Source organism: Chamaea fasciata, unplaced genomic scaffold, assembly GCF_029207755.1.
Source record: "Chamaea fasciata isolate MVZ Bird 193981 ecotype frontalis unplaced genomic scaffold, bChaFas1.0.hap1 SCAF_3, whole genome shotgun sequence".
Lineage (NCBI taxonomy): Eukaryota > Metazoa > Chordata > Aves > Passeriformes > Sylviidae > Chamaea > Chamaea fasciata.
In genome coordinates this window covers 43,322,386-43,339,054 of record NW_027094088.1, presented here as the reverse complement: position 1 = coordinate 43,339,054, position 16,669 = coordinate 43,322,386, and the positions used below count along the sequence as shown (strand labels likewise).

At 36.6% G+C, this 16,669-nt stretch overlaps 1 protein-coding gene across 3 annotated transcripts in view; it reads left to right on the top strand.

The window, feature by feature from the left end:
* Positions 1-16,669, top strand: part of SIPA1L2 (signal induced proliferation associated 1 like 2) — a 126,931-nt gene that overhangs the window by 93,360 nt on the left and 16,902 nt on the right. For all 3 annotated transcript variants that reach the window (XM_066178790.1, XM_066178789.1, XM_066178788.1), the window contains exons 11-18: positions 3,110-3,367; positions 6,946-7,029; positions 8,449-8,552; positions 8,782-8,885; positions 10,322-10,710; positions 12,188-12,412; positions 13,994-14,147; positions 16,147-16,366. In XM_066178790.1, the coding sequence (XP_066034887.1) occupies positions 3,110-3,367; positions 6,946-7,029; positions 8,449-8,552; positions 8,782-8,885; positions 10,322-10,710; positions 12,188-12,412; positions 13,994-14,147; positions 16,147-16,366 (1,538 nt within the window). The remainder of the gene's footprint in view (positions 1-3,109; positions 3,368-6,945; positions 7,030-8,448; positions 8,553-8,781; positions 8,886-10,321; positions 10,711-12,187; positions 12,413-13,993; positions 14,148-16,146; positions 16,367-16,669) is intronic.

Below are 16,669 nucleotides of genomic sequence, written 5' to 3'. Positions count from 1 at the left end.
CTTTACCTATCTCAGTATAATGCAGTATCTGTTTTTTAGGCAGTGCTTGTGAAGCAGTGAAGCATATTTTTTTCATATAAATGTTGAGGTGATTGGTTTGGTACTTTTAAATTAAGATTTAAAAGTCCTGTGTGACAAAAGAAGCTATCTGAAACCATGGAAATTCTTTTTTGAGCCAGTTAAAACAAGCATTCTAGGGCTCTGTTTTGAATTCATAAGCAACGCTGTTGAATTTTTATAGTGATTTGAAACAAGGTTGTTTTGTAAGCCTTTTTTTGCAGGAACTATGTCCTCAATTTTATATTTTTTTTTCATTTGTAGGAAGACTATGTTTTTGTGCTGCAAACAAACACAAAATTTTACAAAATTTTCAGTTCTTGTTCACTGTGGGAAAGTTTATTGTTTACTATTATTATACCATGTTTCTGTCAATTAGTCAGCAAGCTAAGTCAAACTAAATAGTAGTAACAGTCCCTTTTGCTTGCAAAAACCATGGCTATTTTTGCAGCATTTAGAGTACTTTATGGGGAGTACCTTGTGAGGGGTACAATCACAATTACATGCTATAACTTTCTCAATTACTAAGATGAACTGTAAAATTGATATCTTAATAACAGAAGTTGTGGAGGGGGTGGTTTGTTTCTCATGCCTAAAGCCTATGGAAATGAAGAAGGGAGTGAAAAAATACTAAGAAATTAGCAGAAGGGAGATCGAAATTTTAGCCTACATAATTGCTCAACTTCTTCATCAAATAATGGAAAACTGTGGTCACATGAAAAGCTGTGCAGTGCACCAAACTAATATTAACCTTGCTGTGTAATTTCTGCGTTCTTTGATCTGTTTGTTTCGTATGTAAAACTTCTTACTTAAAAACAAAAAAAAGCAAAAAAAAGATCATGGCTGCATTGCTGGACGCTGTTTTCTCCTACACCTTGTCTGTTGCAGGCAGTGAATGAGGCAGGAACTTGCATGAAGGGAAGAATGATCTTGGAACATAGGCAGTTGAAAATCACACTGGAGAAATATATTCTATATATGCTTCAGCAGTAGAAGAGTTTGCACAGTTCTGTGCAATTCACTCAGCTTCACCTCTTTTTCATGCTGTTGCTTATTCTAAAAGCCCGACATTTGACTCTCAGAAGTGTGAAAAAAGTTTTAAAAATCGATATGTGGACTGAGGCAGTTTGTGTTCTGAGTAACTATGGCATTTCCGGGTGAGGGGAAGGCTAGAAATATACCAAGTTGACCCTCTGAAATGATGTGGTAATTTTATAACAGCGATTTCTATGTAGCACGATTCCATGTCTGTGAGAAGAGATTATTAGGGTGGTTTTACTTCCTTAGGGAAGCTCTAACCAGAAAATCATGATTGCAAAATCCTGTGATGCCTCCAGCATGTCCAATTATGGTTTGTCAGCAGGTTGGACATATCTGATTTTATTGGTGCGTCTTACAATGATATTTCTGATAAAAGAATTACATTGAAAAACTGGAAATACTGAGTTCTCCTTTGCAACATTCTAGCTCTTCAGCTCATCTTCATCAAGGTGTCTTCCACCCTATACTGGCTATCGATCTCCATTCTCAATACTTTCATCATCTGTATTTTTAAGTTCTTTAACTTTTTCATGTGTTTGAGTGCCACTAGGGGCAGAGACTTAGTGCTACAGGATAAACTTGCATATTTGCTACTTAAAAATTCAGCTGAGTGGAACATTTGGCAGGATCAGACTATGCATATACAGAGTATGTAGAATGTGATTGCTACAGTTGCTCACGGGTCTTCCCTGCAACAGCCTTGAATAAGACGGTTTGCTCTTTGTCTAATATTTTTCCTTTTAATCTGTTCACCAGTACACAGATAATGAAAATATTCTTTGGACGGGTTGATTCAGAAGCTTTAATGCACAGTGATTTAATGTTTGAGAATTTACACAATTTGCTTGCACTGCAAATTTGTGTTAAGCCACTTATGCCAAGATAGTTTCAGGATTAAGACTGTAAACTCTTTACACTCTATTGCACTTTCTCTAGGTGATTTTAATTTAGTTTCAAATACTTAATGTTGGTTTTTTAACAAAAGCAAAGCTTGATCAAGGCTCAGCTAAGGAATGGAGCAGAATTGTAGTTGAGACAGAGGAGCAAATTTTCACTATTTCTAACTTAAACTTAATTATTGCTTTGGAAGTGTTTAGTGTGTTCTCTTCATTGATATTGATTTAGTACACACTGCCTATCAGAAAAAAAATGGAGATGGAATGTTGAGAATATAAAAAATCTCCAGTGATAATCAGTGTTGACTTAAAGGGTGTGTGAAGCTTCTATCAACCAATTTCTGAAAAAGTAAAGCTTAGTTATTGAATGCAGCAAATATCCTACAGGCACACTGATCTTTTGTGGGACGCTACCAGTACTTTTGCCTGGGTTTACACTGTCTGTGAATGCTGTTAGTATTTAACCACAGTGTAAAATTCAAGCAGAGATGGTAAGCCAGACTCTTTCTAATCTGTCTCTTCCTTCCACTTCCCCATTTCTCTTTCAGGTTTACAAAGTCCAGGGAAAAGAGACATTAGAAAGTACACTTTGAAAACACAGAGAAAAATGTTTAGGTGCCAGTTAATCATTTGCATTGTAGGCTATGCACTCTGTCATTTGGTGGGGACAAGGTGGGATTCTGAAGGAGAGTTCTCAACCCCCCTAAGAAGTGTTTAGTTTGCTGCAAAGCAACAAACCTATTTCTGACATTTAAACAAATCAATGCAATTTTAGAAAAACTTGATGCTTTATGACTTGTAAATGCTTTGTCTCCATAAGTTTTTATTATGTAAAATCCAAGCTGCAAATTAATTTATAGACGTTTAAAATGTTCTCCATTTTGAAGGGCAAAGAGACAGTTCAAAGATCTTTGAGCACATGACAGCAAATCTTTTATTTTGAAAAGTTTTCTACCTGCTTGGTGTGACAGTTTCGAAGTGTTCAAAGTACCATGCTGTGTGAACACCTTTCGGGACCTGAAATCAAAATATGTATATACTCCTGACTGTGAATGCGAGATTTCTCTCTCTGTTCTTTCCCCTGAGGCTGATGAGTATTTTTATTTGTCCCACAGGGGTTGTTCAGAACTCTGTCGTATACCCATGGTGGAATACAAACTTGACAGTGAAGGCACGCCATGTGAGTATAAAACCCCTTTCAGAAGGAATACCACTTGGCATCGGGTGCCGACTCCCGCTGGGCAGCCTCTCTCTCGTGCCTCTCCAATCCTAGGAACATCTGACAGACTGCAGTGCCAGCAGCTTCTCCAGCAGGCTCAGACAGCCATTCCTCGTAGCACTTCCTTTGATAGGAAACTGCCAGATGGTGCAAGGTAATACACTCGCTGGGTAATGCCTGCCATTTTCCTAAGGCCTGGCATTTCCTGTTTGAAATCTCTGCTTTCTGGAACTTTGGGGTCGTGTTTTTGAGACCTTATTTTACTGGTTTTTGAAAGTAATTTTAATTTTGAGGTTGTGTTAAATAGCATTCAGTGGACCAGTCTGCTTGAAACAAGTGACTTTTGGTGTTTGTGGTGGAAGGGGCTGTTCTGAGGATCCTACTGCTGAAGGCAGCTGACCTTTTCCTTTAGTCCCAAATCAGTGAAGTGGGAAAATGCCTTTTAACTTTTGGATGTCAGTAATGTCCTGTTCCCCACCTTTTGGAAGACTATTTAAACAAATACTGAGTGTAAATAAAATGAACTCATTAAAAAAATTAATTACTTAATCTTGTTACCGAAGTATTGGCATAGTTTCAAAGGGTTCTGTAACTCATTACCAGCCCTTATGCTTTGCTTTGCTTTTAATTAAACAAAGCAGAGCTTGTGATTTGAATATGTAACACCTCTTAGATGATGGGATGGTATCCTTAAATGTTAGCTCTGTTCTAATTTAATCATAATTCTTCATAAGATGAAACTTCGTTTTTAAAGATAAAAATTTGCAAATACATTTGACCTTTGAATTATTTAGGAAAACCATATGTCTTGAGCAGAACTCTGTCCTTTATTGTTTATAATTATTTCTGCTTATGCCCTTATCTATGGGGTGATGTAGTTCTAATTTCCAAGGAAATAATTATTGCATGTTGAAAATATCTGAGTGATGCAAAAATCTGAAATACTAGTCTTAAATGAGTTTAAAACAATTCTAGATGAAATCATTAAATGCTACTATCTCTACACCGACTACCTTACTTAGTAGAAAAGAATTAATGACTTTTTACATTGAAATATACACAAATAATAGTAGTACATATTTGAAAATATGTCTCTTTCTTTGTCTGGGGAAGGAAGACTCCCAGTTATGACCATTTGACCATTTGTGTTCTCCTTCTCCCCTACCCCCCTCTCCACCCCCTGAAAAATGGAGACGTGCATTTCTGTAAGCGTTTAAGTACCATTATAGAACTTAGGCTTTTCCTAATGTCTTGTTAACAAAATTCTTGATAATATCTAACATAAGGAGACAATGTATCAAATGTCTAGAAATACTTCATCATTTATGAAGCTTTATTAAGCATACTGTATGCCGATACAGAAAAGAAATGAAAGCTTTCTGACATGCTACTCAGTTCCAAAAAAGACTTCACAAGCTTAAGCAGCACTTCTCATAACACTCAGCAAAGCATGTAAAAAGTGCTTAGACTGAGTCTACTCTTACCATGGAGAAATTCCTGCATCACTTAAGCAAAACATGTACAGTGCTGTTCTGGGGTAGACATGATACAGAGTGTTAATAATGAAAACAGGAAAATTGTGGATTCTGACATGTAGGTCTTGAAACATGTAAAGAAAGGTACCTAATTGTAAGGTCTTTCCACATGGGAAGAGGCATAATTGATGATTTGGCAGAGAGATGAGCTTCAAACAGAAGAGTTTGAAGTAAGGTGGGTTAGTGCTTATAAGTAATCTTGCAAGGGTGAAAGTGTATTCTCAGACTAGGAAAATGATTAAGAGATTTTAGAGGGTCAAAGGCCCAGTATCAGTTTAAGAATGCAAGCAGGGAGAAGCAGGTTGATGAAGCAGGGAAGATTTAACTGCTGATCTGAAAATGAGCTAAGGGTGAAGCCAGCAATAAAACTGGTTTAGAAATAAAAAGAGGAAGAAGCATAAGAAATGTGGACTAGATAAAGTAAGAGACTTCAGCAGCAAAAATTCAACTACTGTGACATGTAACATTTAGGTGCCCAGTCCCTGGGGTGAAATTAGAAACTGAGAGCTGAACACCTGTACTCCTAGTACAATTCTTGAGAATTAAGTGCTTTGAGAAGGCAATCCAAATATTCTGGTGGTGTTCAAGGAACTTCTTCTACTTAGTCACTTAGAAATACAACGATATCCTTAAGCTCTACTCCTGTTTTCACAAAGTGGCTAATTCTGTGGCAGCTGCTCATAGCATGTGCCTAAGTCAAGCTTTAGGCAGACTCACTCTTCTGATTTTTGCACCAAGAATTCTGTGTACTTTGGTCCCTGAGTCACACTTGTAGGCAATGCTTCCTATCACCTGAAGTCTGGAATCTGTTCCTGAGAGCAGATGGTTGGAATTTTTGTGTGAAGGAGCTGTGTGAGGCAGTCATTGATGGGATTTCTGTGGTTCTCTTTTTGTAGCCACTCATTGTTTACTAGGCTAAAGGCTTCACACATGTCCAGCCAATGTGAGGTGGACATATTTCAGCCTTGGAACAGCACAAAGCAATATCCTGGCTTTGAGGAAAATGTCCTAAACATCAGCTTGGAGGGGGGAAGCACGTGGGATCATAATTTATCCATTCTTTAATGCTGGGTCTCTTAATCTGTGCATGAAAGGCATAATTCCTGGTGGTAATAACAAGTTCATGGAACTGAAATAAGCTGTACTCTATTGACTACTTCACTTAATTGATAGAGACTCAGTCCTGCAAATACTTCTCAGAGAAAGACATGGTGAAAAATCAGGTTCTACACTATTTATTGTACGTTGTCTATTAGACCAAATATAACACCAAATGTCTTTAAAAAACAAAATATAGTAGCTACTGTCTTTAAAACTTTCAAGCTGAACTGCAAAGCTGCTTCTTTAAAGGTCATGTTCTTCAGAAAATATTTCCCATAAATCAAAAACCACCTCTTCATTTCCTCCCTGAGTACACGCATTCATTTCTACATGAAAAAGGAAAAGGGGTGGAGAAAAGAAAAAAATATAAGATAAACACAGGGAATTGAATTCAAGAAAATGTAAAGGTAATTGAAGGAAATTGTGTTGTAGTTATGGAACGATGCGTGCAGAAGTGAAAAAAAGGATGAGATCAAACCTAAATTTAACCATTAAATTTCAGCTGTCTGGAAATCTAACAAAACTGCTTAGAGACAATTTTTAAGACATGAGACTTAAAAGTTTAAATAATAAGTACAAAATAATGCTCTTTGTGAAAATGGGGTTTTTGTTACTTTTTTATGTCAAAAGATTAATGAAACAAAACTTTTAAAAGTATTAGAATTGCCACTTCCAATTTTACTATCTTTAAAATTGTTATAAGTGCCAAGGAACTAGAAATCATTTCTGATCCACTGTGAGAACTTCCCACATATGAATTTAGAGACCTAATCCAGCTGCTCTGAGTAATCCCACTTATTCAGAACTAAAGCCAGATCTAAGGAAAATAGGATTTGGCACTCAGTCTTTCTCTTTTTATTCCTTTTTATATATTCAGTTGGAAATATTTTATTCCTGAACAAATACTGCACTTTTAAAATTCTTGTTAAAGTTTTATGAAACCTTTTAAATTCCCCAAATGGATGTAACTCCGTGTTCACACCGCATCTGTATTGTTTGTGAAAATGAATGTTTTTGATAAGTACAGCCCAGTTCAAATCTGAAACCCCACAAATACCTCAGTGCACTGTTAATGACTCTAAAATCTACATTACAGAAGTTCTCCAAGCAACCAGTCCTCATCCAGTGACCCAGGACCGAGCGGGAGCAGCCACTGGAGACAGCAAGTGGGATATGACGGGTATTAGTGTTTTTTAAAAATTTTTATTTAAATCTTGCAATAGCTCCCCTGCATCTTCTTTCTTAAGCAAAATTGGTATGGTTGTTCTAGATTATATTTTCAAACACTGTTGGTATCTTTAAAGATGTACAGGTTTACTGATCTTTGATGTAACATGCATGCAACTGCAATTTTAAAGTCATCCTAATTTAACTCTCTAGGATCATATTTTTAGATTCAGGTAAATGAGAAATGGTTCTTAGGTTTATTTTCCCAGTAATAGGCCAGAAATCAGATAGTAACTCAGAACTATTCAGGAGGAAGGTGTTTGATTTAAAAGAAATCTTCATGGTCTTAGATTTTATTTCCTGCTATGTTTGTTTTGGTGGCACCCATTCCCTAGCATATGTCCTTGAAAAAGTAGGAATTTCAGAGGTCTCTTCTCGCTAAAAGGCTGTGCATAGATGGTCCTTTTGGCTCCCTGTTAATCCCTTGGTACTGAAATTTCAGAAGTTAGCTATCTGTATATAAAAGACCACCCCAATAAAACCCATAAGAATATTATGTGAGGCATCTGTTCTAAATACTTTAAAGTTATGACTTTGCTGTATATATACAGCTGCTGAAAGCTCTCCTGTTACAAAATGTTGTGCTATGGCAGTATCTACAATAGAGTAATATAAAAGCATTCCAGACTTGCCAAGTGACTTTCAGAAGCTACCTTTCAGAAAAAAAAAAGTGAATATTGAGTGCATCAGCTTGACTCTTTGAAGCTTATTAATGCTTTGGCATGATTGATTGTCAATAAGATATTCCATGTAGCAGATATATATGCAGTATCTTGTAGACTCTTCAAGGAATTCCACATAACTCAGTGAAATCTCTGGCTGCTAAATAGATGCTAATAATTCAAATACTGTAGCTTTTTTTTTTTGACAGCTCATCAAAATACATCTTGTGTCATTTTTTCCAGCAGTTATTTCTAGCAGTAATCTAGGTTTTTATTTGTTGCTTTGTGAAATGTTTAAACTTTTGCAGTACAATACAAAACAGTGGATCTAGTACTAACTTACATATTCTCAGTGTGAAACCGTGCAAAACTAGGATTACTTTCTGTGGGGCTTAGATCACAAAGAGGTTAAGCATATATTGCCGTGATTCTTCACTGCAAAAGCCTTTGGGTATATAGCCCCAAGAATACATTTCTTCTTAAAGCTCAGTGTCTTTTTGGCATGTTCACACTTCAGATGTAACAGTGTGCTGTTGAAAAAATTGCATGTAAATATTTCTGTGAAGAGTTTGGAAATGTTTGGGAATGGTGATTATTTTAAAAAGTCACAAAATGCTTGCTTTTAAGAGTAAAAGGTGGTGTAGTTCATCATGTAGCTAATCTTACAGAATAAAAACCTTAACAGCTTAATTTTCTGCTTATATTAAAAGATGCCAGTCCCCTTTACTCCATGAACATCACCAAGGTTCAGGCTCACTGGAATGTGAAGGAGGCAGAGAACGAGAGGAAACTTTGGAAGGAACTAGACATTCTGGTAATAAAACCCACTGTATCTTTCAAGTACATGTTCTTTGCAATGAAGTTCCTGTTGAAATGCAGCCACCTCCCCATGGGGAGGTTTGACTCACAAAGAGCATGTGATGTGACAGTGAAAGCAGGGACTGTTACAACATTCTGAGAAGACACCTGTGTCTGATTGCAAAGACTGTGCAGGTTTGAAAGCTGATGCTGAGTTGTGTACCTTTCTCCATTATTTTTGGCAGAAGCCAAGTGGCATGCACCATCGACCAAAGTCCTGAGCTCCTACAAAGACCGAGCTTTACAGAAAGAAGGCAGTGGCAAGGAGTCACCAAACAAGCTTTCACATGTAAGTCTTTTCCTTGGATGTCATTCAGAACTCTAAAAAAAAACCAACCCCAAAACAGCAACAACAAAACACTGCTCTACACTATTACAAATAAATCCTAAAAATACATTTTAGGTAATTTATGAAGACCACTGTGTGTTTTGGGAGGCAAAGATTATGCTCACCCAGATGCGAGTTGAATCAAGTATGCCTTATCTCTGTTTATAAACTCAGAATTCCAAGAGGGCATGGATCTGGGACATTGAGGAGATAAAACTAGTATAGTCTCCACTCAGCTGTGAATTTACAGCTTCATTTATACTGGCTTGTATAATCTGTGGAGTATTTAATTACTCTTTAAAAGAAAATAAAATTATATTTACCATACCACTTTTCATCTTATGTGAAATACCCATGGAGTGTAATTATCAATAAGCACTATAAAAATGCAGCTTGTGTGTTAGGAATACTGAACAGATTTTCTACTCTACCTTGTTTAGTAGCTTGTCTTCAGTAATGGCAAAATCCTCAACAGCCTAGTGATAGAAAGTTCATAACGATAATGTTTGTTACATGGAAAATCCTGCTATGTGTAGTAGGAGTCTGTACACTGTTTGAAAACTTACATTTTATATGTGAGCAACAGCATCTCCTAGCATCTGCTAAGTGAGGGATCTCATGAAATAGTTAGTCACCCTTCCCATTTATATCCTTCCTAATAGAAGTCCATTTGCCCTAGTAGAAGTCCATCTGCCTTTATTCTGGCTACTGTCACAGACATAAGTTAATCCAACTCTCTATATGATTTATTTTAAAAGGTAAATAACAAAACCCTTGGACTTAATTGGCTCAGAAGTCTGACATAAATATTCCACTTCAATAGCCATGCTTAGTTTAGGGCCTTATGACTTAAGTTACTTTCATCTGCTACAGATACATCACAATTGGCTTCAATTTAACCAGCCACACATCCAATTGGATTTGATCCAATGAGCTGCATATTTCAGCCACACTGAGAAAAAACTAACAATAATCCAGTCTTTGGTGTTTTTCAGATTTGCAGTAGAGCTTGTTTAAACAAATAATTACCAAGGCTTCTAGCTTTAACAAATGCTTATTTTAACTGTTCAGAAATGCAATTTTATGGATGTTAAGCAGGTTCTTTAATCAGAAAATTCAATTCTGATTTTAAGATTTGTGATAGAAGATAGAACGAGAGCCTTTTTATTTGCAGTGACATCAACCTTTAATGTGTCTAGCCAGCTGTGCAATTCATTTCACAGAAACTGGTGGTATAATTTGCTCTTTTCATACTTTGCAGTTATGTGATAGCATACTGTAAAAAAAAATAATAAAATGATCTTTGAATGGCACAAATGCAGTAATTTATATGAAAATAGATCTCTTACTATTTAATTTGAGGGGGGTCCTTTTTGGTTTGTTTTCTTGTTGTTAAGATTGGGGATAAAAGCTGTTCAAGCCACTCCAGCAGCAACACCTTATCCAGCAATACGTCCAGCAACAGCGATGAGAAGCACTTCGGTTCTGGAGACCTGATGGACCCCGAGCTGCTTGGATTGACCTATATAAAGGGGGCTTCCACGGACAGCGGGATCGACACGGCTCCCTGCATGCCAACCCCTCTGCTGGCCCCTCTGCACCTGGCTGGCAGCAGGGCTGGAGTGCACTGCCACACAGAGCAGTGGGCAGAGGCTGCAGAGGCTCCCGGGCCAGAGGATGATCCAGCTAAAATCTATGCTGTTCACAGCTACGCCTCTGCCATCTCGGCCGGTCATACAGCTGAAGGCAGCATGGGGGACCTGAGTGAAATCTCCTCTCATTCCAGGTATGCTCTTCTTTACAAATTAGGGGTCATGGATTAAAGGTTAACATACAGATAACTCGTTCGTGTTGGTTTAATCCTGTTTACCGTTCTTTGAAACGGAACTTGAAAGGTTTTGATGTTTTTGTTGTATTCAAATGCCTGTATGAGCAGTTTTCAAGTAATTTTTGATGAGTCTGCCTGGAAAGCATAGCCAACCTCCTCCCAGGTCTGATGGAGGGTTATACATGACCCTTGCAAATTGCTTCGGTTTTGAAATTGGGAAACATCCCTGAGTAAAAGAGAAGTTTGCACCTAGAACTTTCACATACTTTCGGGGTTTTTAGTACAGTGCAGCAAATTACCTTGGAGTTAATGCTGAGGGAAATCAGAAAAATTGGACAATGGACAGTTTTTACATACAGAGAAACTGCATTGCATACCATCCCCCCCTAATTTACATTATTCTGATGCATGCTTTGTAGTTTTGCTTGTTGAACGGCATTTATGATTGATTTTCAGCTTTTTTTCTGGTTAGCAATGAAATGTGTTCATGGTATATCTGTTGTAAAGCTTGTTGAAAGTACACTTTTATAGCTGGTTGCCTTTATCTTCCAGTTGCCATTTTATGGTGACTTTGAAGTTGAAGCTTTGGTGTATGTGTTAAGGTTTTTATTCTGTAAAGGATAGAAGGAAATAGTTTGTTCTTCTTTCGCTCTGATTTTCCTGTTTTTAGTGTCAATCAGTGCAGGAAAATAACCAAATAATACCTTATGTACTGATTTCTTTATATGCCTGACATGAGTGAATTTGTCTTATATCTGTATTCTTAAGAAATTTATTCTTCAAGGAAGTGTTTGCTTTAGTTTATTTGAAATAGGTTTTAGAGTCTTCACTAAAAGTACGTCTTAGTGCCTACTAGGGCTTTTATTCATAATAAAAGGGACTGTAAAAATTATCCAGAGGACTGTCTTGTTGAACTGAAATTTACTTCTGTTAAATTTGCTGATATTTTAGTATTAGTGTGTCTGATGGAAAGGCACAGCCTAATCTTGCATCAAGTGGCAAAATTACTGTGAAATGGAAAAGCACATAGGTTTTATGATTAGGAAGATGTTTGAGTAATTCCCTATGTAGTTCTTTATGTAAATGTGTGTGTACATATTTACTTAAAATTGCACACACAAATGCAGTATATATATATCTATATTGAATTTAGGCTTTTAGTTTTGATTCACATCAGTTTGCATTGGCATTTCAGCAGGCTGAATTCCATGCATTGTTTATTCTAGAAACTCATCACAATTCTGCTCTCAAAGAGCTTTAATGTGTACACAGTTGGTGTGTAGAAAATTACTGTGCCAATTTTGCTTCATTGATTTTAACCTTGAGAAAAACTTAACAGTAAGAATTATTGCCGCATACCAGGCGAAGCGTTTCTGATTTGTTGTTGCATAGCATATTTAAATTTTCCTTTTGTGTGTTTCGTTCACTTTTCCAGTGGGTCACATCATTCAGGAAGCCCATCAACACACTGCTCTAAAAAGAGTGGCTCCCTAGATACCTCCAAAGTTTATATAGTGTCGCAGAATAGTAGTCAACAGATGGCTGGGTCGATTTCAAAACCGTACCACAGACAAGGAGCAGTGAATAAATATGTCATTGGATGGAAAAAATCAGAAGGAAGTCCTACACCTGAAGAATCTGAAGTTTCAGAATGTCATGAGTAAGCACTCTGTTTTACTTTGTTGGGGGAGAATGGTAGTGAAAATAAATTTTAAAATAGGATAGAAAAATATTACAAATTCTGTTTTGCCTTTAAATGTTCAGGGTTTTTTTTCTGTACCTTTGTGTAGCTAATGAAGCTTAAGTCCATGAGAAATGTGTTGTTCTTAGGTGAAAGAAAAAGGCTTGAACTCAAAGGAAAACATGCAGTACCTCAAATATAAAAAGAAAATGCTTTCACAAAATTCCTGATTTTCAAAAGTAGATATTACTACGCTCCCGTCCTGCTTATTTGTGTTCCTTTGTGCTAACAAAGAGGTGATTTCATTTCTCCCCCACAATGCTTTAATTACATAAATTGTTCGATCATGGTAGTATTTCAATTAAAATGTGGTAACTTCAGAGTTTTCCACAATTTTTTGGATTTTGAAATCAATGAACTACTGAACAATGTCTCTTTATTTTGAATGGCAGCCTTAAAATAAAATTGCATAATGAATTGGGGTATTTAGACTGAAACAATGGCAATTTAGAAAATTATCTTCAAGAGATAGTTCTGTTCAAAAACTATTCATTGAATATGACAACTCTTCCTATGTCAGAAAATATTTTCAGATTTTCCCATGGCATACAGTATTGCCTCACCTCTTTCTTTCTAGGAAACCTCTCTGTATCACAGAGAGGAAATATCTCTCTGAGGATAATTATGTTGAAATAAAATAGGATCTCTAATTAGCAGTGATGATGAATATCAGGTCAATTGCTGAATGTTGTGCCACTGTAGGTTATAATTCACTGAGAACTGCACTTTACCATAGCAAAGCTTATTTTCTGTCTGCTGAAGACAGTCACTGATGAGGCTGCACTTGGCAGTGAGCAGTGGCTTCCAGTGTGTGTGTTCTCTATGAGTCGCTATCTCCAGTTCCTTGGATTACATTCTAAGAGTAAACCTGTTAAAATCCTGTCTCTCCTTTCTTCCTGGAAGGAGGTGAAGGTTAATAATTCAGTTTGACACTCTTTTGTTGACTGTAACTAGGTTGTTATGTGCTGATAATTGAAGAAGACACCTGTTTAATTTATCTAAATAGCTTTATGAAATTGCTGATAATAAAATATACTTACACTAGGCAATTGATTTCCAATACACTTGAAACATTGCTGTGATGACCACAGTAATTTTGCCAGATGGTGAGGCTGGATGCAATATTATACTACAAAAAAATGATTTTTTTATTTGCTATGGACGTAAAGTATTTTGTGACAAACCTTTGGAAATGTTGAAATTAATAAAACTTTTGTATGGATAGAGAAGTGTGGTGTGTAAAAAATAGAGAGGCAAGCTAGGAGAAACAAGGATTATGTTTTTTTAAATTGTTCTTTAGAATTCCTAAACTCCGTTTCTAAGTGGTTTAATGATTTTATTTTGTACCCACAAGCATTTTCGTAAAGATAAAGTGATCAAAATTTTTTTTTAATCGTGTGCCGTGTCAGGAGATAATTCTAACAGTTTTCACTTTGACAGTAAATGATTGCAGTCTTTCAAATCTAATTTCTTGTTAAAAAACACCCATTTTCTCAACAGAGTGTATGATGATATTGATGCTGTGTCTGCATCGAGTCCACTCCAAACTTCTGTCAGGAATGCTATTGTTGAAAGCCAGCAAGTCTTGTCCAAAGAAGACTTTCTGAAGTTGATGCTGCCAGACAGCCTCTCTATGGAGGAAGGGAGAAGAAAGGTTGGCTACTTTCTTTGGCTCTATGTATTTCAGGCCTTCACTAGCCTTAGAAATGGGTTTCTGGTATGCCCAAAATTACTATACAGGATGCTGTATTTTTTTGTACAAGCTAAGTTTATTCTATGAGGATGCTCATAAGTCCCAAAATATTATTTCCCAAGAGAATGGGAAATGTTTCTTTGATGATTATTTATAAATCCAGTATTTGTTTAAGTATATCTTTACTTAGCTTGACCAGAGGTGGGTGCAGGTTGAACAGCTTCATTATAATTTGAAAGGTTAAAAGTGACATTTTCAAGGAAGGAAGCCTAAATTTGTACATCTTGTATGATATTAAAACACATGAATAAAAGTAGCCCACTTTCCTCTGCCCTGTAATAGTCAGTACCAACAATTCTGCTAGAAATCCAAATCAGTTTCATGTAGGTATCAGTGGCAGCTGCTCAGAAAGCATAATTGTCTTAAAGTGCTACTGGAGAGCCTGGATCTAATCTTAATAGTACAAAGACAGTTGGTAATGCTTGATAGTTCACAATAAGTGGGTAGTGATCTTAAAATTCGCTGCTTCCCCAAGTAAATGGTTCTGATTTCTGTGCTTAACATGGAATAAAGAACAAAGCAATTAAATTACTTGAGATAATTGTCACACTTCCATATTAACTCAATGCTCTCTTAATCCACTGTGTTTATACAATATGCTAAATATCATAATCACCATGTCTGAACAAAAGTAACACATGGGATTCTTCTAAGTGCAGAGTTTAAATTTAAAATTCAGATCATATATAATATATAGTATGTTGAGTGTGGATTATATATGCTTGGATTTTTGTGGGTCATGTCCATGAGGTTTTTATGATTTATGATTGATACAATAATTGGAGGGGTTTTGTGAAGATTCCAAGAACTTTTGTGAAGATTCCAGAACAGTTTTTCTGGCTGCCTAAATAAGAATCGACCAAGGTTGAGAGGAGGTGTGACTGAGATAAATGACTGCTCTTGCCTTCCTCCCCAAGGCACCTAAACTAAAGTAAGTGAGACTGTGGGCTCTGACTCACAAGGAACTCCAGCCACAGGAGTTGGCAGTGTATAGTCTGTGGCTATGCCTTCACAGGGGGTAGAAATCTTGATACTGGTGAGCCAATTTCTTTTGACAGTGAAGTCAGAAATTAATTTCCTGAATATGGAAGATTCTATCCTATATTCACTGTTTGCAAAAGCCATTCCTCTTAAACGTTTGTTCTGCATAGGGAACAAACACAATTATTTACAAAGGAAACATGTAACTGTTGTGTGCAGGACAAACCAGTAAAAACATTAAGGCATTAACTGTGCTTTGTAGATGTAAAGAAAACTGTTTGCAGTGCTGAGAAATTACTTAAAAAGTGTAATGGTCCAGCTTTACAATACAGTAACATCTTGTTTTACTGTAGATATTTGGGTTGTGGTCTAAGTAACCTTTTGAAATGCGTAAGCAGTTTTCACTGAACCTTGTTACCCTCTTTTCTAAGACTGTTTTGTGATATCCAGAGAGATGCAGTGTCTCAAGTCACTTCTATCATCGTGTGAATTATGTGGCGGCATATATCAGTTCAGAATGTTTAACATTAAAGCATGATCATTTCAAATTAAAATCAAACGGTTCTATGTATCGTCATACATGTTGCCAGAGTTGGTAACCTTATATGCATTTCTGTAAAACAGTGCTGTCATATGGCTCTGAAGTTTTCTTTTAACGATTCATGATTAATAAAACTGCACAGTGTCTGATTAATTTATGATGATATGTTCCAAAATATTGGGAGGAAGTCTGAATATCCAATTCAGTAACTTTTGAGGTCCCAGTAGATCTGATATGGTGGAAGAAATCTCTGATCTTCTGTATGAGTTCAAGAATTCCAGAGTGCCTGTCCAGAAAAATACTCCCAAGAACTGATGATGGAATATGATACTATGAATCGCTTCAACCAGCAAGATTTGTTCTTGTTTTTGTCCTTAGTTTTCATTCTATGGAAACCTTTCCCCACGGAGGACACTTTACCGTACCCTCTCTGATGAAAGCATATGTAGCAATCGAAGAGGATCTTCCTATGCCAGCTCCCGAAGCTCCATGATAGACCAGGCCTTGCCAAATGACATCTTGTTCAGCACTACTCCACCGTATCACAGCACATTGCCTCCCAGAATGAGCCTGACCCCTGGAATGGGAAATCTGAGAAGTAAGTCATTGTCGCTGTCATTGCTGAGTTTGGAATATTTGTAGTAAGCTCAAATGAATCACCAGGTATAAATTGAGATTTTACTTTTAAGGTGAGATTAAGAAATGTCAAATCACTGCTCTAGTTACCCTAGTAAAAAAAATATTTGGTCAGCAGTACATGCTCATGCTTGCCATTAGTTAATTCATATTTATCATGTTTGGAGACAATATTCACTTTACTTCCCAAAGTATTTTCATGAGACCACTGATAGGCAAAAAACTTGGTCTGAAGATATTTCTAGTTATTTTATTTTCCAGCGGT